General features: G+C 38.2%; 1 protein-coding gene and 1 long non-coding RNA gene across 2 annotated transcripts; one reads left to right on the forward strand and one right to left on the reverse strand.

Moving 5' to 3' along the window:
• The first annotated feature begins 4,292 nt into the window (after window positions 1-4,292).
• On the forward strand, window positions 4,293-26,033 carry colgalt2b (collagen beta(1-O)galactosyltransferase 2b). Its single transcript, XM_051903288.1, is given in 13 exon segments — window positions 4,293-4,731; window positions 16,455-16,565; window positions 18,255-18,372; window positions 18,542-18,676; window positions 19,132-19,336; window positions 20,291-20,410; window positions 21,368-21,441; window positions 21,601-21,707; window positions 21,831-21,963; window positions 22,361-22,488; window positions 22,590-22,796; window positions 24,585-24,810; window positions 24,812-26,033. Coding segments are annotated over 13 exon segments (1,842 nt in total). The 5' UTR covers window positions 4,293-4,501; the 3' UTR covers window positions 24,860-26,033.
• On the reverse strand, window positions 21,448-24,645 carry LOC127517522 (uncharacterized). The gene is made up of 3 exons (XR_007931260.1): window positions 24,500-24,645; window positions 21,812-21,953; window positions 21,448-21,694 (listed from the first exon to the last, which is right to left on the reverse strand). It is a non-coding gene; the product is annotated as an uncharacterized LOC127517522 (long non-coding RNA).
• Window positions 26,034-27,373: the final 1,340 nt, after the last annotated feature.

Genomic DNA, 27,373 nt, shown 5'->3' on the forward strand with positions numbered 1-27,373 from the left:
CACTTCAGGGCATTAAGATATTCTGACTAGCAGGATCCCAAAAAGATAAATGAATTACAGCCAATAATTGAAGAACAAGTCTTATAAATTATGTATATGTATGGATGCGTGTGTGTGTGTGCACGTATATATGTATACATGTGTATATATAGTCTAAGGACAGTTTGTACTATACTGTATTTTGCACAGAATTTAAAAAAAAATCTGCGCAAAATCTGTGATAATTTAAGACAGAAAAAAGATCGGCCTTATTACTGACAACAGTAAATCTCATATATACTGTTCGTCTATATAACATTGTCACATTACACATGCATAACCTGTGGTGCATAACCATCTATAATGTACAGGGTTTCTCTGCCTTGTACAGTTCTAACAGTATCTGCAGGGAAGAGAAAAACAGTACGGTCAGGAATATGGGCAAAGACAATATTTTTTCCACTGTGAGGTAAAACCCAATAAATCCCTTCTCATGTGAATTCTGCCACAGTGAACAACATGTTCTGGAAGTTTGGCCGTGTTTTCTCTCTCAGTTGGTATGTTGGTATGTGACACGATTAAGTGAGTTTTACCAGGCTAAGTACTAGTGGTTGTTATGCTCTCTAGTCTAGAGGACAGCAGTGGGTGGGAATGGAGCAGAGTGTCTGATGGTTGGTTTTTGAAGTGGATCTGAATGATAATTTTGTAAGGTGGAATGTGTGAGAGTGTGTATGTGTGTGACAGCTCCATCTGGTGTGTGTAGGAGAAGTGGAGGAAAGGAAGATCTGATATGAGAGTGAGAGAGTTGGGTTTAGCCCTGTGAGAGCTCTGGCTTGGTTGTCATTCTACATTGCCAACATGAGCTCACAGCAATTACATCTAACTCAATCCAGCAGGCCTCTCTTATACCCCCCTCCCCCTGTTCTGTTTTCTCTCTCCTCATTCTGCACATATATCTCTCTTTTCCCTTCCCATCCCTCTCTTCTCCTCCATTATACATTTCCTACATGCCTGCTTTTAACTGTAGGAACCCCTTATAATTGTGATCCATTACTGTCCTAATTATAAACTCTCTGCCATTCACTCATCTTTTTAAAAACATTCCTACTAGAACTTTAATTAGCCTCTTTAAAAACTTGCTTTCAACACTGAATTTACTATAAGCTGTCACCTGCACTGACAGAAAGCACCACCACGTTCCTTGAATTATGAAGTAAAATTTGGCTACTCTGGTGTTTAGGGCCACACCAGCTGCCTGATCCAAACTTCACACATGTTTTGGCGGCATAAAATATTGTGCTAACTGTCAGAATAACTCAGTTTGATGTGAGATTTTGTACCAGACATGGACGTAGCAGACGGAAACCAGGTTTGCACCAGCCAGAGCTCTGAGCCAGACTGCTGCATTGTGCTCATAATTTTTCTGTCAGCCAAAAGAAAATCAGCCGTTTCTACCAAGCTGCAAAATCCAGATACATGCTTGCTGGGTAAACAAATTCCAGCAGGCTAACCGCACAAAAAATTGTCTCTGAATGCTAACTGGCATTAAAAGATAAAAATAAACTTTTAATTCAAAAGACTCGCTCATTTTAAAATCTGTTCCTCCACTTTTAAACACTAGGGGTCGCCATAAGATCAAATGTACTTGTTTTAATCAGCGCAACGAAATGCAGAAGTCAAATGTCCCTCAGTAGGCTACCTTTTAAACGGTTTGTCAAAAACTAACTAAACCCCGCCTAAGAATATGCACTATTGTAATCGTATTTCGCGCCCAAATGACATAATTTCTACAGTTATTATATAGCTACAAACAACAGCTACAACTTACTACTTGGTATTCGCCAAAAATCAAATTATTTGGAATGTCAGAAAAATCTGAAAGCAGTTTGAATGGGATTCCAGAGCGTGCAGGGAGCAAAAGGTGACAGCTGTAGTGAATTCGATAATGACGTCATGTCTGAACACTCAGAAGTGTTGGGATATACGACGAGACGCGAATGGAATGAGATCGAGCACTCGATGGAGAAATTAAATGAGCAATGAGGAAAGAATGGGGAAAAGGGGATATAAAGAGCTCCGGACAACAGCTTTTCAAAAGCCAAAATAATAAATAAACAGTTAGCCTATATATTCTTTCTTTGTTAAAGGGTATAGGCTAAATGGTATAGGCTACTAAGAAATGCTGCACAGCAAAACTTCCAGTGTTAAATGAACACTTCCAGTGTCACCGGGTATTTATATAATCCGGTGTGGATTATATAAACACTGGCAATGTCAATTTAACACTAACAGTGTTCATTTAACACTGGAGGTTTCACTGTGTGGGTTAAAAACAACCCAAGTTGGGTTAAAAATGGACAAACCCAGCGGTTGGGTTAAATATTTGCCCAACTCTTCTTTAAAAATTACTACAACCCGAATTCCGGAAAAGTTGGGACGTTTTTGAAATTTGAATAAAATGAAAACTAAGACTTTCAAATCACATGAGCCAATGTTTTATTCACAATAGAACATAGATAACATAACAAATGTCTAAACAGAGAAATTTTACACTTTTATCCACTAAATGAGCTCATTTCAAATTTGATGCCTGCTACAGGTCTCAAAAAAGTTGGCACGGGGGCAACAAATGGCTGAAAAAGCAAGACATTTTAAAAAGATTCAGCTGGGAGAACACCTAGCATCTAATTAAGTTAACTGATATCAGGTCTGTAACATGATTAGCTATAAAAGGGATGTCTTAGAGAGACAGAGTCTCTCAGAAGTAAAGATGGGCAGAGGCTCTCCAATCTGTGAAAGAGTGTGGAAAAAGATTGTGGAAAACAATGTTCCACAATGTGAAATTGCAAAGGCTTTGCAAATCTCATCATCTACAGTGCATAACATCATTAAAAGATTCAGAGAAACTGGAGAAATTTCTGTGCATAAGGTACAAGGCCAAAGACCTTTATTGGATGCCCATGGTCTTCAGGCCCTCAGGCGACACTGCATCACTCATCGGCATGATTGTGTCATGCCAGTGAGTGATTACTAAATGGGCCCACGAATATTTCCAGAAACCACTGTCAGTAAACACAGTCCGCCATGCCATCTGCAGATGCCAACTAAAGCTCTATCATGCAAAAAGGAAGTCATATGTAAACATAGTCCAGAAGCGCCGTCGTGTCCTGTTTTATTTAAAATGGACTGTTTTAAAATGGAAAAGTGTTCTATGGTCCGACGAGTCCAAATTTGACATTCTTGTTGGAAATCACGGACGCTGTGTCCTCCGGGCTAAAGAGGAGGGAGACCTTCCAGCATGTTATTCAAAAGCCAGCATCTCTGATGGTATGGGGGTGCATAAGCGCATACAGTATGGGCAGCTTGCATGTTTTGGAAGGCACTATGAATGCTGAAAGGTATATAAAGGTTTTAGAGCAACATATGCTCCCCTCCAGACGAAGTCTATTTCAGGGAAGGCCTTGTGTATTTCAGCAGGACAATGCAAAACCACATACTGCAGCTATTATAACAGCATGGCTTCATAGAAGTCCAGATCTTTTACCTATAGAGAACATTTGGCGCATCATTAAACGAAAATATGTCAAAGACGACCACAAACTCTTCAGCAGCTGGAAACCTATATCAGGCAAAAATGGGATCAAACTCCAACACCAAAACTCCAGAAACTCATAACCTCGATGCCCAGACGTCTTCAAACTGTTTTGAAAAGAAGAGGAGATGCTACACCATGGTAAACATGCCCCTGTCCCAACTATTTTGAGACCTGTAGCAGGCATCAAATTTGAAATGAGCTCATTTTGTGCATAAAATTGTAAAATTTCTCAGTTTAAACATTTATGTTATCCATGTTCTATTGTGAATAAAATAGTAGCTCATGTGATTTGAAAGTCTTTTAATTTTCATTTTATTTAAATTTAAAAACCGTCCCAACTTTTTCGGAATTTGGGTTGTATATGCCTGGCTTAAAATGAAGCCAAAATAGGTTGGAAATTAAAAATCAGACTCATAATTACTAGAGGCAACAATAATAATCAAAAGGTGAACATTTATTAATAAGCAATTTCATAAACAATAGTTGTTATCTTCAAACAATAGTTGAGTTATATAAAACGACCGACCCAGCAGATTGGGCAAACATTTAACCCAATCGCTGGGTTTATCCGTTTTCAACCCAACTTGGGTTGTTTTTAACCCAGCATGTTTTAGACTGTATGATTTACATAATAGGCTAAATGAATTCAAAGTGTTTGTGCAATCAATCTGCAATGTTCTCACTAATATAGTGAAAAATTGTGTGTGTGTGTGAGACTAACTTCAGATCTCATCCTTCAAGCTCCTCACTGATCTGTCCTGGTGAAGGGTGTGAAAATCTGGAGGAGGCAACCTACTTTTTCAAAGGTGACCACTCTAAACCTCTCCACCTCTCTCTACTCCTCCTTACCCACCCTCTCTGTCTTTCAGCCTCCCATTCACTCACATACCCCGTTCAGGTTGTGACAGCGGTGTCCATCAGGCAGAGATGCCGGCTGAGGGATTCGTGATTGTAGCTGTGATTTGCGCTCTGATGGCGCAAAACTGCCGTGGCGAACTTATGGCTCACGTGCAGGACCTGAATCCCGTGCCTGAATCCTCTCTGCTTAAACCCAAAGTCATGATCGCGATTTTGGCTCGGAACTCGGCGCACAGCCTGCCGTACTACTTAGGCTGCATCGACCGCCTGGACTACCCGAAGGACCGGATTGCGATATGGTGAGAATCTCCAAAACTGGGCTTTTGTGCAGTGCTGCTGTTAAGGACGTGTAATGTGTGTATGTGTGTGAGAGAGAGATGAGATGGTTTGCTTTTGCAGCAAGTGTGGTGGTTGAAAACTGAGAAGGTCGTGTACATAGTGGAGTTATTGTGGAGCGCGCGCAGGTAAGGTTTGGTTAATGAAAACCTTCTGGCTGATAGAGGAACAGAGACGCCGCTGTCTGCGTGAAGCAGACCTGTTAAAGCGGTTTTACTACACTGTCCACGCGTGTGAGCAAGGATTTAATTACATGTTCAATGAAGATGAAAGACATTTGCTGACTAAGCAACATGTCCTGTCGGCTTTCTTTATAATTAGAGTGCAAACTGTTAGCCTACTTTTTAAAATTACGTTTTAAGAGAATTTCTGTCAGCACAATTTTCGGGGCGCAATCAGTTGACTTTTGTATCGAGTTAACCGCCCCTACCGTCCTTTAACAATCTTTAACTTTTATGCGACATATAGGCCTACTTGTAATATGGGAATGCGTAATAATCAGTAAATAAAATGTGAAAAGTAATGGCAGTTTATGTTTTGTACCGTCCGAAACATGGCGAACTTCCCAAGCGAACGACTGCTATTATTGAGCAGGCCTATATTTATTTGCTCTGACTAGTAAACTTTTGTTGTTACTGAAATGTTATTTGAAAACGCTGGTGAAACGAATATAGGCATACACAAACTTCTTCATAATTATATGAATACCCTCTACCCCAGGCCTATTTGTCAATAAATAGCCTACAAGGAGTGTTTGCCTGTCTCTTTCCTGCTTAGTTTCTAATCTTATTTATATGCTACTACAGACGAACATCATCTATGAACTGTCCTCACTTCCCTTTAGGTTTCCCAAGGGTAAACAGCTGATTTGCATTCCTAGCCAAATCCATTGAATGGAGGCACATGCACAGCTTTCATTTCAGCTCCCCTCCTTCTCTAATGCCACTATGCTCCACCATCCGAGCAGAACTGCTTCGAGTTTGAGAACTTTTAGTTCCACGTGTTTGGGCTGGCATTAGACTCCACTCCACTGTTATGACTTTGTGTTTTACCACTTTTCCTCTATTTCTTTTGGCAGGAGTGTTCTGACTGAATAACATATTTATGAAGTGAAATACATTTTGAATCATTTTGCAAATTGTTTGAACTATAATTAGCCAATTACCTGTAAAAATTAATTCTGACAGTTTTTCATCTTTACTTTTCGGTATTAAAATTAAAGTTGTGATGAAACAGAAGTAAGGACGAATATTTTCTTCTGTATTGTGATGTACATCCGAGTAAAACAAAAAAGAAAAGAAAAGAATGTAGGCTGGGGATTTGGTTCTATCCCTTGGTTGTTGATTGGAGCTTGATATGTATACGTTGCACTCAAAAGTGAATGCAGATTAATGCAAGCTTGTAAAGGTTCTGCATATGTCACCAGAGAGAAGCCTGTCATTTTTACCGAAAGGTCCAGTTCTGACATTTTGATTAACATTACTCAAAAAAAAAAAAAAAAAAAAAGCATGAATAAATTGTTCAGTTTATGCCAACTTTAATGAATTAGCTGTCTTTGAACATTTATGTTTGTATGTGCACTATCAGGAAGACCTTCAGAAGTTTACTGAACAAACGGATCAGTCAAATGATAGGCTGAAAGTCTCACTGCTTTGCGAAAGAATGTGGGGAATTAGGGGGAAGAAAGGATGGAGAGAGAGAGGAAAGGGCAGGGGAGGGGCACTGTTGAAAATTACACAGGGGCACCACGAGTGGCCTAACAATCCACATTCCATCCCTATTGACCATGTGCACAGGTCACCCACTATGACATCTCTCTCCCACTTTCTCTTCTCTGGTTTGTTATGGAAGTATCTCAGATTGGATCAGAGACTGTATAAGGTGGAGGAGACGTTTTTACACTAGAATTTGCATGTGCATTAACTCAACTACCCTGAAAAATAGTTAAATAGCATGATTAGTACAGAATAAGCAACATTACAGTAATGTTTTATTGCTGTAATTGCTGTTATTACTGTAATCCCAACTAACAGATTTTCTGTCTTTTTCTTATAAACAAAAAAATAGCTGTACTTTTATGCCTATTAACTATAGTAAGGTAGCCAAGACGGCCACCAAGTGCACTGACTTCCCTTAAAGTCGACCTAACCTGATCTTCCAGTGAAAAGACAGACTTTTCTCTGATAATGTATGCAGGACTTCTCCAATCAATTAGTCCACTTAAACCCCGCCCAGTGTTGCCAAGTCCGTGGTTTTCCCGCGGAATTGGGCTACTTTAACACTGTTGCCGCGGGTTGTTTTTCATGTCCGCGGGTTGCAGTGACCCTAAATAACATGATATTTAGCCCCTGGAATGTGAATTTTACCAGGAGAACCTTGCTAAAAAACAAGGATTTTAGCCCCCGGAACACGATTTTTACCAGGGAAACGCTATTGGGCTAGTTTTGATTAGGAACTGGTGGGTTTTGTTGTGAAAACCTGGCAACCCTACCCCGCCCCTTTATTACAATCTGCAAGCTCTCATTCAGATCTGCCTCCATCCAATCAACTAGTGAATAGAATTAAATCCCAGCCCTACATTTTTTTTCTTTTTCAATAATCTGTTTCACTCAGATATGTCACAATATTGAAGAAAAAATCTGACACTACTTCTGTTACATTAACTTTAAAGGGACCTTGATTACAGTGAGAGTTTCTGCGATTGACAGGCTTTAGCATGAACAAAGCTACTGTAATATTGAAAAGAATTGTGAGTGCAAACAGAAGAGACAGAGAGGACAATATCATCTGACAGTGTCTTGATTAATGGCTCAGACGTGAATGGTGAATCCAGCGCCATGTTCCCTAGAGGCACAGTCCTGTAATTAGTGAAACGGTGTTCAAGCTAATGGCGCTAACACAGCTTTTGACATAAGCTAAACATGACTGAACCAGTTACAGTCAGATTTATTAAACACAGACTCATTTTTGAGAGATGACTGCTCTTTTGTTTCTGTCTACCAGTCTTATCGGTATGATATGATTTTCTCGACAACCATGCAAGAAGTTTCCCTTTAGACTTCGATCCAGCAGTTATGATGCTGTTGTTGAGGAATGCTGGGCATTTTGGCAAGTTAAATAAACAAAGCATGGTGAATAAAACAATTGACTTGAGAAAAGGATAGAAATATGTTGGGTATTGATCTGAAGGAGATCTGTAAATGATTATGTTTATTTCATTACAGCTGTAAGTGTGCTTGTGTTTTTATTAGGTTTGCGTGAGCGTTGCTGTAATCAAAACCCTGGCGCAGTGTCAGTTCAGTGGGGTCTAAAGCCTAACTTGAACTTTTCTGCCCAGAACCAGTTTCCTTCCTTTCCAACAATGATTACGTCCATTCAGTTGTCCATCCAATCCACTTAAACTCAGAAGGCGTCAACCAGACAGGGGTTCAAGAGTAGAGGAACAATAGTGCACAAAAGTCCAGACGGCAGGACGATTGCTAGCTTTAGTCACGGCTGTCTAGAGTCGAGCTGGCGAAGTAGTTTATTGGTGTTCAGTGTGTTGAGTTAGGGCAGGTGATAAAATAATCTGCATGATATTGTTATGTAAAATGTAATGGTTAAAAGAGCCATGTAATAAAATAGACTGCGTCAGGACTGAATAAATTAATAATTTAACTTAGTAGGAAAGACACTGGTCGTATGTCATATATCACATTCTAGACCCAAAAAGAATCTCTACTGATGTCTATTAAAAATGAGCAGTGCATTCTAAGAAAATGTTTTGCAAAAGTAAATAAATAAAAATATATTTTTTTATATAATTTTATAATTTAAACCAGTCTAGATTGAATATTTAATTATATAAAATTATATATATATTTTTTCATTTTTCATTTTTTTTATTGTTATTTTCTTGCAACTCTGGAGTGATTATTCACATGGCTCAGCTGATTTACTTAAAATATTGTGTGGTCCAATGCAGCTGCTATTGAGATATTTGGGAGATACTCTCTCCAGGTAATAGATAGACTTCCTTGGGTCTGACGCTCTAACTGAGAGACTTTTATCTCAGTCACAGTTGTTTTAGGTTGTCCCAAATGGCACACTTGCCTCAGGATCTGAGGATAAAAGACATGCGTGAAGCAAGCAGCTCTGCAGGGACATATTTTAATGAATAACTAGGTATTTCGAGGTAACAGAGGTTTGTGTTGTTGTAGTTTTAGTGCTGTCTGCTGGATTCATCCTTCTGGTAAACCACTGGGATGACTAACATTGTCTACACAGCAAGCAATCCATCCATCTGTCTGCCTCTCACTGTTTCAGTCTTTTTCTCTCACACCAGTTTTTAATTTTTTACTGTCGATTTGTCTTTCTCTTGTTCTTTGCGTAAACACATATCACAAACTTTTTCACAGTGTAGCTGATGTGTTTATATTCTCAGGAAGGTGCAGGAGCGTCTCTGAGTTCATGTGAATGTTTGATAAACTCTGTCAGTGCGTCAGGTGAGACTGTGGGAATCTCTCCTGCTCTAGGCTAGTCTATGATCCTATATGAGCTTTGAGCAAAACATTTCTGTCTTTACTGATGTGTGTTTGTTTTTGTGATTTACAACTCAACTTTTGTTGCTTTTATCAGATTTGTAACTCCAAAACAGATGTTTAAGGGAACAACGAGTCATTGAAAAGCTGATAAAACAATAATGCTGTGGATGGAACTTTTACAGTCTCTGAGGCTATAGTATGCAGCTGTATCAAATTAAATGTATTTGTACTTTTAATGTGAATGTGATTATGTACTTGTAACTTGACTTTGTATTGGTACTTGGCATAAATTGCTGTTGTCAGCAGGGATGAACAGGCCTCATGCTCTACAGTAGGTGTGTTTGTGTGTGACACGGCAGTGCTGTGTTGACAGAGGATGGCTGGAGGAATTTGAGTACAGCAGAGGTTTCACAAGCCCTTTTGCCCCCTCCTCAATATACAGAGCCAGGGAGCCACGTCAGCCCATGCATGGGGGGGAGAGCCACTGGAAAGCAAACACACACACGCACACGTTGGGCTTTTGTGTTTTATGGGGATTTCCATAGACATAATGATTTTTATACTGTACAAACTTTACATTCTATCCCCTAACCCTACCCCTAAACCTACCCATCACAGAAAACTTTCTGCATTTTTACATTTTCAAATAACAAACATCACTTAATATGATTTATAAACTGTTTTCCTCATTGGGACCAAAAAATGTCCCCACAAGGACAAGGATTTCAGATATTGCCATCTTTGCGGGGACATTTTGTCCCCATATACACATATCTGTAACTGGCTGTTTTAACTAATGGCCATTTAATTTTTTTTTTTTCATTTAACTAATGGACATTTACATTTGGGAACGTTTTTTTCATTTCCATTCCATTTAATTTGGAATGAAAATATGAAATCTTTGGAATGAAATAAAATATTTTCACAATAAATGATGTTCTGAAGCAGCAAACAAATGCATTTGTTATCTGTTGAACACAAAAGAAGTTAAAAAAGTTGTCCATAATGGCTCAGTGTTGTTTTTGGACCCCATTTACTTTTATTGTATAGACAAAAACAGTTCTTTAAAATAGCTTCTTATGTGTTCTGCAGAAGAAAGTAAGTCATACAGTTTTGGATCAACACAAGGATGTGTAAATAATGACCTTTTAATTTTTGAACCATGAACCATCCCTTAAAATGATGAGTGTGGTGGGTGGCATGAGCACAGGTAATGTTACAAGGCTTCAGAGCATCTAAACGAAAAATCAGCACTGATATAAAAAAGATACTCGCGTGTTTTTCAAGACTGTTCTCTGTCATTATGAACGCACATGCTAATCTTAAAACAGCAGACACTGTCATTGTTATAGCTGAAACTGGTAATCGACCTATAAGAAAGTTTGTTACTGTGTTGTCTGAGCAGGTTTGGATAGTAGAAGATTTTCCTATGGTTTATCTATTTCAGGATTTTTTCATGTAATCTAATGTTTTTTTCCTCCTTATCTGTGATGGCTGTATACTGTGCAGGTGGGGAGAGTATAAAATGTGTGTGTATGGTGGTGAGTAGCATGTGGTGTCCAGATGCTGTCAATAATGACATATGGAGGCGAAACAGAGAGACAAAAAGAGAGAGTGAGCCTCGGGCAGTCAGATAATGAGCTGGAGACTTACAATAAACTTCAAAAAGGTAGTGAAAGAAAATCAGGTTTTTATAAGCAAGGTCCTGCTTCCTCCAAGCACAGCATGAGCACACACATACATACAAATCTAGAGTTAAATATCCTGCTGTGCACACACACAGCCCTAAACACTTTTCATCACCTTTATCATGAGGTCCACTTACAGAATAGTGCAAGTGGAATAACTTTCAGGAGTAAAGGGTATTTAAAGGGTTAGTTCACCCAAAAATGAAAATTTTGTCATTAATTACTCACCCTCATGTCGTTCCACACCCGTAAGACCTTCGTTCATCTTCGGAACACAAATTAAGATATTTTTGATAAAATCCGATGGCTCAGTGAGGCCTGCATTGATGCAAGATAATTAACACTTTCAATGCCCAGAAAGCTACTAAAGAGATTTTTAAAACAGTTCATGTGACTACAGTGGTTCAACCTTAATGTTATGAAGCGACGAGAATACTTTTTGCGTGCCAAAAACCCCCCAAAATAACGACTTTATTCAACAATATCTAGTGATGGGCGATTTCAAAACACTGCTTCATGAAGCTTCGAAGCTTTACGAAGCTTTTGTTTCGAATCAGTGGTTCGGAGCACATATCAAACTGCCAAAGTCACGTGATTTCAGTAAACGAGGCTTTGTTACGTCATAAGTGTTTTGAAATTTCAATGATTCACCACTGGGGGGCGTGACTTTGGCAGTTTGATACACGCTCCGAACCACTGATTCGAAACAAAGATTTGTAAAGCTTCGAAGCTTCATGAAGCAGTGTTTTAAAATCGCCCATCACTAGATATTGTTGAATAAAGTCGTTATTTGTTTTTTTGGGGTGCAAAAATTATTCTCGTCGCTTCATAACATTAAGGTTGAACCACTGCTGTCACATGAACTGTTTTAAATATGTCTTTAGTAGCTTTCCTGGCATCTGAAAGTGTTAATTATCTTGCTGGCAATGCAGGCCTCACTGAGCCATTCGGATTTTATCAAAAATATCTTAATTTGTGTTCTGAAGGTCTTGCATGTGTGGAACGACATGAGGGTGAGTAATTAATTATAGAATTTTCATTTTTGGGTGAACTAAAAAAACGGACAAACCCAAACAAACTTTAACAGTGAAATATCAGATTACTTGCTGCTTGGACTGAGGATTTGTGTCCCAAACATTAAAAAATGAATATAAATCAATACACAGATAAGGGAAAGTACTTAAATAATTGCACCTACACCTGGACCACATTCAGAAAATGAAGTGTATGTAACGTGGTCAGTGTCAGAAGTCTGTTTTTGCCCTTGGGTGTGGAAATTTGTTAGAGATCGAAAGGTGAGAGTGAAAGGTGAGGAGAATGTGTCTGCCCGGATATATAACTGACTGAACCTTCAGAAAGCAGAAGTTTGAGTCATTCGTAGGCCGGCAGGTTGGAATTCTTAAGGCTGTTTGCTTGTCCGGTCATGAATATGAGTGTTGCCTCCTGCGGCCAGAGCTAAAACACAGGATCAAAGACTTCAAATAGGCAGAAATTCATTGACTTGAATTTGCTTAATTTTCTTTATACAAAATATAGTCTTTTTCTTTTGATTTTGGGAGAATTATGATCCAGATATTTTCTTTACTCATCACATACACTCAGACATAATGCAATCATATAGTAATGTAGCATAAAGTCATGCAGAAATCATAAATCTCTATATCCACCAGAGATTGTGTGTATTTGCACACTTCAGCATGTGTAAATGTGCAGTTTTCTTTGTCCTGGAGCAGCATAACCCAAAATGCATTGTGTGGGTCTCTCCCCAGGAGGTTTGGAGAACACACGTGAAATCGTTAGCCATTAGAGAGGCATTTAAAGAGATGCAGCGTGTCCAGTTATTCCAGATGTTTATATTAGTTGCAGCAGTGTGATGGAACCATAATAATATACCTCATATAAATGCTAGAATGAGAATTGCATGCAAAGAAAAGCTAACACATGTGTATTTATCCTCATATAAATACATCCACATGCATTGCTTTACTGCTTTATTGTTCGTTCTGATTTTGATAGATTTTTCACAGATGTTCTGGAAAAATTATTGCAGCTTGAAGGCCTGTTTTCCTTTAAAACAACTTTGGCACACTTATATTAGCTGAAGTCATCAGAAAAGCAGTGTGTGTCTGAAACCAGTGATCTTTTTGACACTGCAATACCTGTCATTACCTGTGTGTCAGGTGTTTCGAACCGGTGATAAAGAACCAGACTGCTTATCAAGCTCAATGCTGTCGGTTCCCTCTGCTTTCATACACTCATAAAACCTTGGACACACATAAAGCATACTTAAAACACATATACAACATCTTGGCCTGTATTTTCGGGACTCTTTGTCAGGATATGTTGTTAAGAGCAAGACTGAGTATAATTGTCTGTGTTTGTGTGAGTGACAAAATAGCAGTCGTGGTGTCGAATAGCTGGTCCATCACTTGTTATTTAAAGACGAAGAATGTATAATAATATGAGTATACTTAGATGCACACACTGCATACACTGTTATCTGTTGTCTGCCAATGTTTATTTGTGGGTGGTGTATGTGTATTTGCGGGTTTACACTAGTATTATTCACTGCAGATGTTCATGGCAGACATAGGTGTAGATTTGGGAGGTGGCAGTGGGAACAGGGTGGACACAGGGCCTGCGAGTAAAAATCTGTGTTAGTGAGTATATGAAACAGTATCAATTGCCAGTTGGCCAGTAACATTTTTATGAATTCTTCTAACAATGCAATATTGTGAGAACTTGAACGTGAACAAACGTAAATGACGCTCTAATGATGCACCACTCAGGAATGGTTTTTAAAAAAGCGCAGTGCAGAATGCGCGGGTTTTGAGACGTGATGGAATAACGGCAATAATGAACAAATAAAACAGCTGCCACACCAACTTGCTACTGTAAACAGAAGCTTGCAACGCTTGCCCCGCCTCCAAGTTCCACTGTTTTGGAACTGACATTGATGAGCGGCGCTACGTGTAAAAGTTGAAATTCTTTCAACTTGACACAGCGTCTTAAAAACGCGGCGCTCGTGCGAGGCGCTGCAAAAGACGCGAGACGCGAGCGTAACGGTCATAAACGTCCATATAGCGCATTTACATAGAAAAACAATGGAAAAGTAGCGCGTTGGAATAGAAAAACGCGTTCTGTGTGAACGGCCCCTTAGTGTGTTATACTGACTTGAGCTCTCTTTCATATCTTCTTGCGCTTGAAAATGATGTCAAAATGCCTGTCTTGGCAAGTATCGCAGACTGTTAAAAAGATGGATGACACACCTTCACTCTCTTCCATTGTAGTATATGAAGCCGCCAGTGTTTAAATATGGCGCTGACATCTTGAATCTCGAGTCTGCGCATAGTGAACTTGGAGCCTGAGTCTGCGCAGTAGTGAGCCACGATATCAAGGTCCCGCCCACACTCAGAACAACTTCTTATGGCAGTGTGAAATAAACAGTTACGGAAATGTAGCAATTAAAGTTAAAGCTCCAATCTCCTCATGAAGATCCAGAAAAATAGTCTGTTGGGCCTCAGTGACTACTTCACTCAGTGAAGCTGTCAATCTCAGCTGTCAATCATGACGTCACACCTCCGTTTTTATAGCATCAAATAACTAACAAAAATATTTGAAGTGTGATTTGATTGTTTAGTTTGTCTCATGTCCCATTACATTTCATGGAGAGGGTGGGATTTATGACCTATACTGCTTCCAGCCACCTGGGGGCAATCGAGACGCTTTGGCTTCACTTTTCAGGACTCGTCTGACACGCTTGGCATAGTAAACATAGTAGTCAGTTATTTCGTAAGTGAATGTAAATTGTTGAGACAGAAAACGCATTAGCTCTTAAAGTGACAGCAGCCTAATATTCCTGCTGCTGTCTGTGTTTTTAATGTTAATCAAACAACAAAAGACAAAGAAAAATCACTCACTGCTCAGACTGAATAACTTTTGTAACTTTAATAATTATTAATCTATGTTTCATGGCTGGTAAAAAAATAGTTATGGCCGGTTTCTTAATTTAAGAAAATTTACCAGCCATAACTATTTTTTACCAGCCATGAAACATAGATTAATCATTATTAAAGCAGGTGTGGCAAAAATTGTATATTTAAAAAATTGCATTGTATATATACGATAAATTTATATATTTTTGTCTTGTTAACAATATCTAAACATTTTTTTGATTGTTTTCTTTTAATTAATTTACATGAGAATAGAATAGATTAAAAGAGCAGATTACGTAGGATGGACTTTTTTTCCTCAGATAATATATTTTGAATAACCCATGTTTTGACTTGTTTCACCTGCAAACTGTTTTTATCCCTTGTTTTTCTACACCTTAATAAATTTAGCAAAGTTTATGCTTTTAATCAAGTAAACAGTGTAATTTAGTGTAATTTTAAGCTAAATTTAGGCCTGTATTGTTTAAAGATGTACAATTTGTACTGGAAGATAAGACAAAATGCTAATTAAGAAGGCTTTTTGTAATATTTTATTAATATTATGACTCATTTAACCTTTTTTTGCTCTTGTCTACACATTAGGTGAAAAGAATCCAGTTTAATTTGCCCCATTGCCTCAATTATCATCCTGCTACTACTGCAGAACAGCCTGCAATGCTGTGTACAACTGTATAAATATGAAAATACACACTAGTTGGATTTTATTTCTGGTAAAGGTGGGGCAAGGAAATGTGCATGTGTGTGTGTGAATGTGACGACTGAGGTGATGTCAATATTTGTTGGTTCTTTCCTGCACAGTTTTACTGCAGAGTCCCTGTGCAGTGGAGGTTTCCACTGGCACGGCCCAACAGCCCTGACTCCACTGAGGACACTGTGTGTGTTTGTGTACTTGTGTGAGTGTTTACATGTGATGTTCATAACCCACAGTGTAGTAATACTGGGAAAACTTACTGTTATGTCACAGCGTTTGTGTGTTTGGTGCTTTTAATGTAGTCAAAACATGAATTAGTTGAGCTGTTTTGCATATTTTTTTTTTTTTTTTTTGCAAATGATGGTATATTGTTTTATGAAGTCTTTTGCACACTTGAATCTGCAATTTATTGCCAGCAACGTTTTTAAGCATGCTATGCTAGGCTCTTGAAATGCTAATATGAAACTTAGACAATACATTTTTTACCTCTCACAAGCTGGTGTTGGCAAGCGGTTGTTAAGTGCCTCACTTCCTTGCAAGCTTGTAACCGCTCCTAAGGAATTTATCAGCCCTGGGAATAGCTTGCTAGCTGCTTGCTAGCACTGTCAAATAGCACTTTTGACATCTTTATGTGAATTTTAATAGTCTTATCAAACTCTGACATAAGTCTTTGAGTTTAGGAGAAGGAAATACTAAATCAAAACACATTGTTTTCCGTTCCACCCTAGCCCGAGGGATGCATCACTCTTTCGCTGCTCCTGATGAGCAGCTGTTTTTGAAGATTGTCTTGTTTATACTAAAATAAAGTAAACTCTCCTTTGTCTTTTGAAGGGCTGCAACAGACCATAATGTGGACAACACCACAGCCATGCTGAGAGAATGGCTGAAGAACAGGCAGAGCAAATATCATTATGTGGAGTGGAGACCCATGGATGAGCCACGGTTGGTTAAAAACATCTTGTTTCAGGACAGATGGTTTCAAAGTCAATTAGCTCTAATGGCTGTTTATGTCGGGAATTTGCAACAGTCTTTTAATCTCTTTTCCATCTAAATCTAATGTTTTCCAGAACAGGGATTAAATAATTCTGTCAAGCTGTATAACCTTCTTCCATGGAACACAAATGGAAATGTTTTGAAGAATTCTAGATTATATTTATATATTATATTATGTTATAGCATACTCATTTTCATGTACCTAATGAATGAGCACATATGCTTTTAAGCTCCAAAAATGATACAAAAGCACCATAAGTATCATGAAAGTGTTCCATATGATTCATACGCTATATTCCAAGTCTTCAGAAATCATATGATAGCTTTTTGTGAGGAAAATGTTGAAATTGAATTTTTTTTTCACTGACAATCTCAATACTCTCCTTGATGTGTTCATGAGAGTTCATCAGAGAAGTAACAGTGTCTAATTTGTAAATGAGTTGCTCTTTTGAATCAAATCTTTCTAATGAATCAGTTCACAAAGCCCAGTCTGAATGAATCTTTCTTAAAGGGTTAGTTCACCCAAAAATGAAAATTCTGTCATTTATTACTCACGCTCATGCCGTTCCACACCCCGTAAGACCTTCGTTAATCTTCGGAACGCAAATTCAGATATTTTTGTTTAAATCCGATGGCTCAGTGAGGCCTACATAGGGAGCAATGACATTTCCTCTATCAAGATCCATAAAGGTACTAAAAACATATTTAATCAGTTCATGTGAGTACAGTGGCTCAATATTAATATTATAAAGCGACGAGAATATTTTCAGGAAGCTTCGGATCGTAATGAATCAGCGTGTCGAATCCGCAGTTCGGAGCGCTAAAGTCACGTGATTTCAAGCAGTTTGGCGGTTTGACACGCGATCCGAATCATGATTCGACACGCTGATTCATTACGCTCCGAATCTTCCTGAAGCAGTGTTTTGAAATCGGCCATCATTAAATAAGTCGTTATTTAGTTTTTTTTTTGGCGCACCAAAAATATTCTCGTCGCTTTATAATATTAATATTGAACCACTGTACTCACATGGACTGGTTTAGTACCTTTATGGATCTTGAGAGAGGAAATGTCATTGCTGGCTATGCCTCACGGAGCCATCGGATTTAAACAAAAATATCTTAATTTGTGTTCCGAAGATCAACGAAGGTCTTACGGGTGTAAAACGGCACGAGGGTGAGTAATTAATGACAGAATTTTCATTTTTGGGTGAACTAACCCTTTAACAATTCATGTATTTTGTTCTGGCATTAGGTTGCTGAATATACAAACTGAGAACTACAACAAAACAATACAAACCAAAAAGAACATAAAACTACACAAAAGTACTGGTGTTGTCAGATCTTTGCCCTAGTGGTTGTGCACTTGCTCCTGCACATTATGCTGTGATGCTTAAGCAGAGGATGTGAGTTTGAGTTTTTTTCCTTTTCCCAGTCTTATCTCTATTATTTCTTTTTTCACTAAACTATAAATAAAATTAACATAAAGGCCAAAAAAATCTGTAGTGTTGTAGATTTCTGTAAAAGAAGATAAGATTAAGTTTGTTTATTATAGGAGTTGAAAGAGTTTTCAACCAATTAAACAAAGTTTTATTAAATGTTATTTTTAAAAAAATGTGTATGCATCTTTTTTGATGTAAGGTCATACACGGATGAGTGGGGACCGAAACACTGGGCTCCGTCTCGTTTCAATCATCTAATGAAGCTCAGGCAGGCGGCACTGAAGGCTGCACGAGAACGCTGGGCTGATTATATACTGGTAAGATCATGCTGCCATTCTTGTAATACCCATGTTAAATAAAAACCACAAGTACTAATACCCTACTATATTCATCATGTGTCATTCATGTTCCACAAATGATGCAAAAATGGTTGTTTTATGTAAAACTAGAGCTTTCCAACTACATATCTCTCTCTCTTTCTCTCAGTTTGTTGACAGTGATAACCTCCTGACCAACCCACGGGTGCTAGATCTCATGATGGCAGAGAATTTCACACTGGTGGCGCCTATGCTGGATTCCCGATCCCTCTACTCAAACTTCTGGTGTGGCATCACACCTCAGGTACAGCTCTGTCAACTCAGAATACAGACTAAAAGAGTAGTATTTTAAAGGGATATTTCACCCAAAAATACAAATTCCGTCATCATTTACTCACCCTAGTGTTGTTCCAATACTGTTTAACTTTCTTTCTTCTGAGGAACTTTGAAGATATTTTAAGAAATTGAGGTATTTTACTTTGTCCAATCAATGATTGTCATTGGTCAACAAAACTATTTTTTCTTCAAAATGTCATCTTTTGTGATTTTACAGAAGAAAGAAAGTCATACAGGTTTGGAACGACATGAGGGTGAATAAATGATGACCGAGACTTAATTTTTGGGTGAAAAGGCAAGATTTATTGCTGTTCTTCACCAGTACACAAAATGCTTTCAAACTAAATTGTACATTCAACATTCTCATTGAAAACTAATTATAAACAGTACTTCAATAGCCTGGTTTCTCTGCCATCCTCTCAGGGTTATTACAAGCGCACCCCAGACTACCAGCCTATCCGTGAGTGGAAGCGTTTGGGCTGTTTCTCTGTTCCCATGGTGCACTCCACCTTCCTGTTGGATCTGAGACGTAGCGCCACACTGGAAATGACCTTCTACCCACCTCACCCCGACTACAGCTGGGCGTTTGACGACATCATGGTCTTTGCATTCTCCGCACGACAAGCTGGTGAGAGATCTCCACTGGGTTGCTTTAACAGCCGTCCATTAGAAATAATGTATATTTTTCTGATTATACAATTTTTCTGCACTATAATGTTTTATAAGTTACTATCAGCTATAACTAACAACGAACAACATGTTTTCTAGCATTTATTAATCTGTTAAATTATATATATATTTAATTTAAATATTAAATAATTAAATTATTATAATTATATTACTGCACTATGACTGAACATGAAAAAAATAGTATATTTGACATTACATACATACAACACTTTTAAAATAAACAATTATATATATATATATATATATATCATTTTATTATATTTATGTATTATTCTGCTAGATTAATAAAAGCTGCTAAAGTATTTTTCATTGTCAGTTCATGATAACCTAATGCATTAACTAATGTTAAAACATTGACCACAATTGCAAGTGTTACCATTTTATTATTTAAGCGCATGAGTTGTTTTTAAGCACAGAATGTTTTCAGAGCAAACAGATGAAGGCAGTAAAAGTGGCGTTCTTCTGTTTTTGGGACCCAGAACAGACACGGATCAGAACACATAATTCACAGCACCTTCAACTGCCCTCCACTTTCTATGTTGCTGAGGAGGGTTTGTGTTAGTGTAGCTTTAATATCGGATAATCTTGTGGTTAACATAACCAGCTCCAGCTGGGCATTTTTATGGCCTCTTTGGGTGTTTGTGGATGTTCCATTGAGGAAATAATGTGTGTAAGAGAGAGCATGCAGTGCAGTTACAGTAAATCCAGAGAACACACAGCTAACACTAAGTCGACAAATCATGATTCCAAACACACCCATGAATACAAAATGTTACAGCACAAAACCACACAAACACATATTAATGATGTAACACTCATATTTTCTAGTTATATTGGGTGGGCTATACAGTGTTTCCATGACATGTATGTATTATGCTGTTTTTTTCTGTAGGTGTACAGATGTACGTGTGTAACAGAGAGCATTATGGTTTTCTGCCTGTACCTCTGAAGGCCCAGCAGAGTGTAGAAGATGAGAAGGAGAGTTTCACACACACCATCACTGAGGCCATGAGTAAGTATTATCATATACAAACAACACATTATATACAATATAATATATTAAAGCATGGATGTTCATTCATTCATTCACTACATTTCAAAAGACAATTTAAAATAACTGTATTCTAATTTAATATATTTTAAAATAAATATATTTATTCCTGTGATGGCAAAGCTGAATTTTCAGCATCATTACACCATTACTCCATTTACTCCAGTCTTCAGTGTCACATGATCCTTCAGAAATCATTCTAATATGATGATTTGGTGCTCAAGAAACATTTCTTATTATCAGTGGTCAAAACGGTTATTTTGCTTTAGATTTTTTTGGAAAACATGATTTTTTTTTCCAAGAACAGCATTTATTTGAAATAGAAATCTTTTTTAACATTATAGATGTCTTTACTGTCATTTTTTTGTATCAATTTAATACATCCTTGCTGAATAAAAGTTTTAATTTCTTTAAAAAATCTTACTGACCACAAACTTTAGAACAGTAGTGTATATATCTATACTTATTAGAACACACATGCACTCTCACATTTGTTTTTCTGTCATGGAGGGGATTTTTACTAGTGGAAATGTAATTCCTGATATCAAAAATTGCCATTGTTACTAGTGGAAATGTAATTCCTGATATCAAAAATTGCCATTTTTACGCCAAAACGGCTCGTGATATAAACACTCACTGAAACCTTTGTGCATTATGTTTTCATTACCACATTGAGTATGTTTATAAAGGCATTTTCTTCTTAGGGACTGTTGCCTGGTCCCTACAACGTAGGCAAACACACACACCCATAATGAAGCACACCCATTGCCCCTAATAAACCACTCTTTTTCCAGCACTTTAACTCTTTTACACTTTATATTTTCAACCTCCATTAATTGGAGGTTTTATTTACATTTTGTTATGTCCCAATGTATAATTGTCAGATTTAATCATTTAGTAAAATGCCTTTTCTTACAGTCGATCATAACCTAAAACCCTCAGAGTTCCTCTTCACTCCACCCAAACCCCAGGACAAGATGGGCTTTGATGAGGTGAGAGAACAGAATCTCTGGAATGTCTTGCTTGACTGGACACTCATGACAGTTACCCTGCAGAGAACCTTCAGCTGATTTAAGCTTCTTTGAAGTGACATTTTCTTATTTTGTTCTGCTTCATTCCTCAGACTCTCTCGTTCTCTCTTTTCCCCTCAGATCTTTCTGATTAATCTGAAGCGGAGGTTGGACCGGAGGGAACGGATGTTAAACACTATGGCGGTGCTGGGTATTGAGGCTACGCTGGTTGATGCTGTAGATGGGAAGTAAGTCATCAAGGGGATGTTCTGCAGCATCACGTTTATGTTGTTTAGGTATTTCCAAATGTGGCAGAACCATTCGAGTGAAAGTCAAACTTTGTTGATCTTACCTTTTGTACTCTCTCTCAGGTCACTGAATACATCTCAGCTTCAGGCTTTAGGTATAGAGATGATGCCAGGATATAAAGATCCATACTCTGGTAGGGTTCTGACTCGCGGAGAGATTGGCTGCTTCCTCAGCCACCACTTCACCTGGAAACAGGTACAGACACATTCACATATCAACAAATATGTGGCACTTTCTATAAATAGGGTACAGAATAGGGACCAAAGTCATTCCTTTTTCTTTTTCAAGAAACGTTTAGTGGAAGGTGTCCTTATTAAGCAAATGCTCTAATAATTATCACAACAAAATATGAAATTTGTGCATCTAATGCTTTAAAACAAAGTGGACCATGTTGACTTCTGTTAGGCGTTTTAGTGTTAGTGTTTTGTGTAAGCCAAATATATAGGATATAACTGTCCAGCCATATCGGCTGGACAAGAAACACTCCAGTAAATGTTACCATTTGCTGAAAAAGCTTTTCAAAAAGACAAAGCATTTTCTGTTTAGTCCGAGTAAATTAAAGGTGCACGGTGTGTGTGTGTGTGTGTGATAGGTGGTGGAGAGGGGTCTGCAACATGTGCTGGTGTTGGAGGATGACGTGAGGTTTGAGCCTCGGTTTAAGAAGAGGTTACAGACCATCATGGAGGATGTTGAAAAAGCTCAGCTGAACTGGGACCTCATGTAAGAACAACACCAGCTGATAACAAGCACATGATGACACCTTTTCACCGCTCAAAAAAACATCTTTCTACATCTTTCTCTTTCTTTGTCTTTCTAAATAGATATGTCGGCCGTAAGCGGATGCAAGTAGCTAAGCCAGAGGTGTCTGTAGAGGGCGTGAATAACCTTGTGGAGGCCGATTACTCATATTGGACTCTAGGTTACGCTCTTTCACAGCAGGGGGCCAAGAAACTCCTCGCCGCTCAGCCGCTTGGCAAGATGCTCCCTGTAGATGAGTTCCTGCCAGTCATGTTCAACAAACACCCTAAGTAAGTGCTGTGGATGGATGGATAGATGGATGGGTGGGTGGAGGGGTGGATGGATGGATGTTTATTCCTAAATGACAACAATTCGGCTATGTCTATTAAACCTTTGACAAGTACGATCACCGCTGACCCACCCAGAGAAAGCAGTTATCATGTATAGGTATTAAAACAGCTTCAAAAACAGTCTTTTCAACCACACAAGAATCTCTATTTTTGTGTCCCAGTAATTCAAATGATCACAGAAGTACTGAGATAAACGTTTATACTTCAGATATAAACACTGATGTCTACATTAGCGATTAAAATAGACTAGATCACCTTTTGAAAGTAACTTGATGCTTCAAATAAAGATTGTATCAATCACTTTATTACACCAGTAGGTGGCGACGAGTGACTGTTAAAAAATGTATTTGCCATCAAATCATTCATTCAAAAACGCTAATTTATCCAGTAATGAAACAAGTGAAATCACTGAATCATTTATTCAAACTGTTTTAAAAAAATTTATTCAAATAGTGTTATTTTGTATAGATGATTCAGAATGTTGTGATTCTCAATTTATCCAGAATCGTGCAGCGATAGATAGATAGATAGGTAGATAGATAGATAGATAGATAGATAGATTGATTGATTGATTGATTAAAAGATTGTTTTTTTGCAGCAGTTACACACAGACACACACTGGGGCTGTATTGCTGAGTGGCACAGACACAGTGCTAGATTGTTCAGAGTGAGAAAATAAGTACGGTGCCCCTGCTGGGTCACACAATGACTGCCTTTCTACCTCATTTCCTCTAGTGGGAGAACTGCTCAGCACTGGCTGTGCCCCCAATATGTGTCGCCTTTACTGGCCCTTCTCTCTCTCTCCTTCAGTACCCTGCGGTCCTTCTCCCCTGTTGTCTTGCATTCTCTGGGTTCCCCTGTCTCTCTCTCCCTGCTCTTTCTTCAAGGAATTTTGGGAAAGGCCAGTTCTTCCTGTTGCCAGCTTTAGAGGGACAAAATTCCCATTGATAGCTCTGTGAGTCTGGGGGAAGGGCCATTGGTATAAGACAGATGGATTACTGTATAAATATACTCCTTTTTCTGTGTGTTTTGGTATGTGTGTGTGAGAGAGATAAAGACTCATTGTGTACCCCAAGTGTGTGAATTTACTGTTGTTTTAGCATAAAGTGTAGTGAATAACGCAATGTTTTCATGTCCGATGTAGATGTAGAATGTAAAATATATAACATTATGTAAATATTAATTTTAACATTATACACTCTATCGTTCAAAGGTTTGGAGTCAATACGATTTTTTAAAGAAATTAATACTTGCGGTTCTTGCAGCACAACTGTTTTCAACATTGATAATAAGAAGAAATGTTTCTTGAACTCAGCATCACCATATTAGAATGATTTCTGAAGGATCATGTGACACTGAAGACTGGAGTAAATGATGCTGAAAATTCAGCTTTGCCATCACAGGAATAAATTACATTTTAAAATAAATAGAAAACAGTTATTTGTTATAATACTTCACAATATTACTGTTTTTAATGTATCGTTGATTAAATAAATCCCACCTTGGTGAGCATAAAAGACTTCTTTCAAAAACTTAACTTCTTTAAAAAAATCTTACCAACCCCAAACTTTTGAACAGTAGTAGGCCTAAATATATTTTAAAAAATACATAAAAATTAAAAGCTATATAAATAATTTATCCACCAAAAAAATGTCCTTTTTTCCAGTTTGTAATTTTTCTCACACCCTTGCTTTTCTTCCTCCCTCATCCTCGCTCTCTCTCTCTCAGTGCGGCATTCATGTCTCACTTTGATCCCAGGGATCTGCGCGCTTTCTCTGTTGAGCCGTTGCTTTTGTACCCAACACACTACACGGGTGAGCCGGGTTACTTCAGCGACACAGAGACGTCCACTATTTGGGATGACGAGGCTGTCAGCACAGACTGGGACAGACAGTACGCTCAAAAAACTGCCCAGCAGGCACAAATTCGCTCCGTCGCCCAGAACAGCGTCACCGGGGGACACACCACCGCCTGCGTCCCGTGCCTCGCGAGACGAACTCTGAGTTCTCTATTTGTTCTTGAACTACACAACTGAATGACAAAACACACTGACTCATAGACAGCTCACTCCTCAATTTCCAGCAATCCCCTCCTCCTTGGCGACACATCAGCCAATAGCATTACAGCTGGCTGGGATGCTTGAACACCATTGGCTGGCTGGTTGATTTTGCACAAAGACACACAAGCTCTTTTTATTTCCACTTTATTTATTTCATCATGCCTTCCAGAGACATTGAGGGACCAAACGGTCCCCGAGGGACACTTCAAAGTGTTTGAAGGATGAAGACACTGCGGAAGGACTGGATGGAGAAACACAGACATATGGGAGTTAGATTTGGTTTTGCTAGTCAATGAACAAGACAGATGAATCTTTATTTGAAAGTTTTCTTTTTTATATTGTAATATAAAAACAGATAGAGTTTATGCACAGAGTGTTGAATAAAATAATCCTACAGCCTATCCACATTTCTACTGTATATTATCAGGAAGGAAATTATATTTTAAGCTGATATATTTTAATAGCATCACCAAATCACTTTTAAATGTCATTCATGAGTCGAGTATGTTTTAGAGACAAAACTTAAGAGCATTGGTTACATTTGTGGGGAAGTTGTTCAAATCTGCCATTTTCACATGTTCTGGATTTAAAACCCTGTCTAGAACATGTTAAATTGCCATAGAAGGAGAACATGACTTCATGTGACACATAATTCACTGGTCATTAAGAATGGGAGTTTTTAATGAATGAGAACAGCTGTACAAAATCTAGTTCAAAGTGTGTGTAAGACAAGTGGTGCTTTTGTGTTCTTGTTAACATCCAATTGTCACTAAATTTCTTCCAGAATGTTTCTGGAGGCTCAAGGAGATACATAGTCCATGTATCTTAAAAGAGTTGTATGATTCTACTGGGCATTATGTCATGTATCCTAATTCGAAATAGCTCTCATTTTTCCAAACACACTTGTATTTTCTTAGAAGAGTTGTATGAGTCTACTGGGCATTATGTCATGTATCCTAATTCAAAATAGCTCTCATTTTTCCAAACACACTTGTATTTTTCCACTCAGCAGGCTGGCTCCTGTTCTCTGACTATTTCATTACCTTCTTTGATTAACTGAAGATGTCATGGTGCTGGTGGTGTGTTGATTCAATAAAACTGACCAATCGATAATATAATGTGTCTAATGATGTCTGCGAAAGCTAACAAACTAGCCTCAGATTCATTTTAGTATATCAGCAACTTCTTTGTGCTTGAGTAGTTAACTGTCATCTTGAATAACATGTACTTCCAACACCCTCTGGCTGTTTCTGTGCTAAACTCTCATAGATGTGTTTGCCTGAAACCTCCATTCAGTGTAGAAGGGTTGTGTACTTGCTGGGTTATTGTTAAAATGGGCTGCTACTGCATTTGGCAACCATGGTACATTCTAAATACATTGACTATAAATAAGCTTGCCATTTCAGAATGTGCTGCCAATTTTATGTTAATGACCAGTGAGTAAATAAGAGATGTTTATACAAAGCAGCTTATTGTGTCAGAATAAAAAGAGCGGAAAGGCCTATGGTTTTTGCCAAACATTATGAGAATTATAGCATGACACAAACTGATAAACATATAGTACAGTAGATGTATTTCTATATTATTTCGGTGGTGTACAATGTACATTATGGTGTACATTTAAATAAAACGCTCGACGAAGTCTGTTTCATAAGTGGCAAAATGCAGCTTGGTAGTTCCTATTAGGAGACCCTGTCACCACCTGCTGGAGCATAGTGGTATTGCAGTTCGTCAGTGAGGTGGAGTTGAAGTTATGGCGGGTACGTTATTTCACATTAAATCTTGTGTAAAACAGTGTAATATAATTTATATAGCCTACCGAAATGTATTGAAACGGAAATCATTTAGCATAATTATGATTAATTACCCATGTGTATTATATATGTTTATTATGTGTCTTTAGTTTACCAACATGCTAACAGACAAACTCAACTGAAATCAATTGCAAGTTGAGTGTCACGTGAGCTTCGCTGTTTGATGACATATTTCAAATCCATCTGAGTTATGATGCAGCTTTACTAGCTCACTAGATTTTGGAACAGAACCCAAGTGTCCAAAACTACAAGTATGTGAACTCTGACTTGGTAAAGCGTGCTAGAGTCTACGAGCCCCACAATTCCAAGCTATTCCAAACCCCCTTGGTAGAAATCGCGTTCCGGGGGGCGGGAGAAATGGGAACGCGAGGGCACCGCGATGCGACCACATTTTCTTTGTGCTGGCAAAGAAAATGTGTTTAAAAGGACATAGCTGAAATCACAACAGCCTCTGTATTTATAACAGAACATGTATGGCATCCTGTGATTTTTGTTTAGGAGTGTAAGCAAATTCCTGTTCCTGGTCCAGTTCTGTAACCCTGTATGATCAAGGAGGGGCATCTTCAAAGAACGTGAAAGAAGAGCAAACGGGTGGAACATTGGACAGGTTTGGATGTCACAGAAACACTTTCTCAGGATTACCT

Source organism: Ctenopharyngodon idella, chromosome 8, assembly GCF_019924925.1.
Source record: "Ctenopharyngodon idella isolate HZGC_01 chromosome 8, HZGC01, whole genome shotgun sequence".
NCBI classification, from domain to species: Eukaryota; Metazoa; Chordata; class Actinopteri; order Cypriniformes; family Xenocyprididae; genus Ctenopharyngodon; species Ctenopharyngodon idella.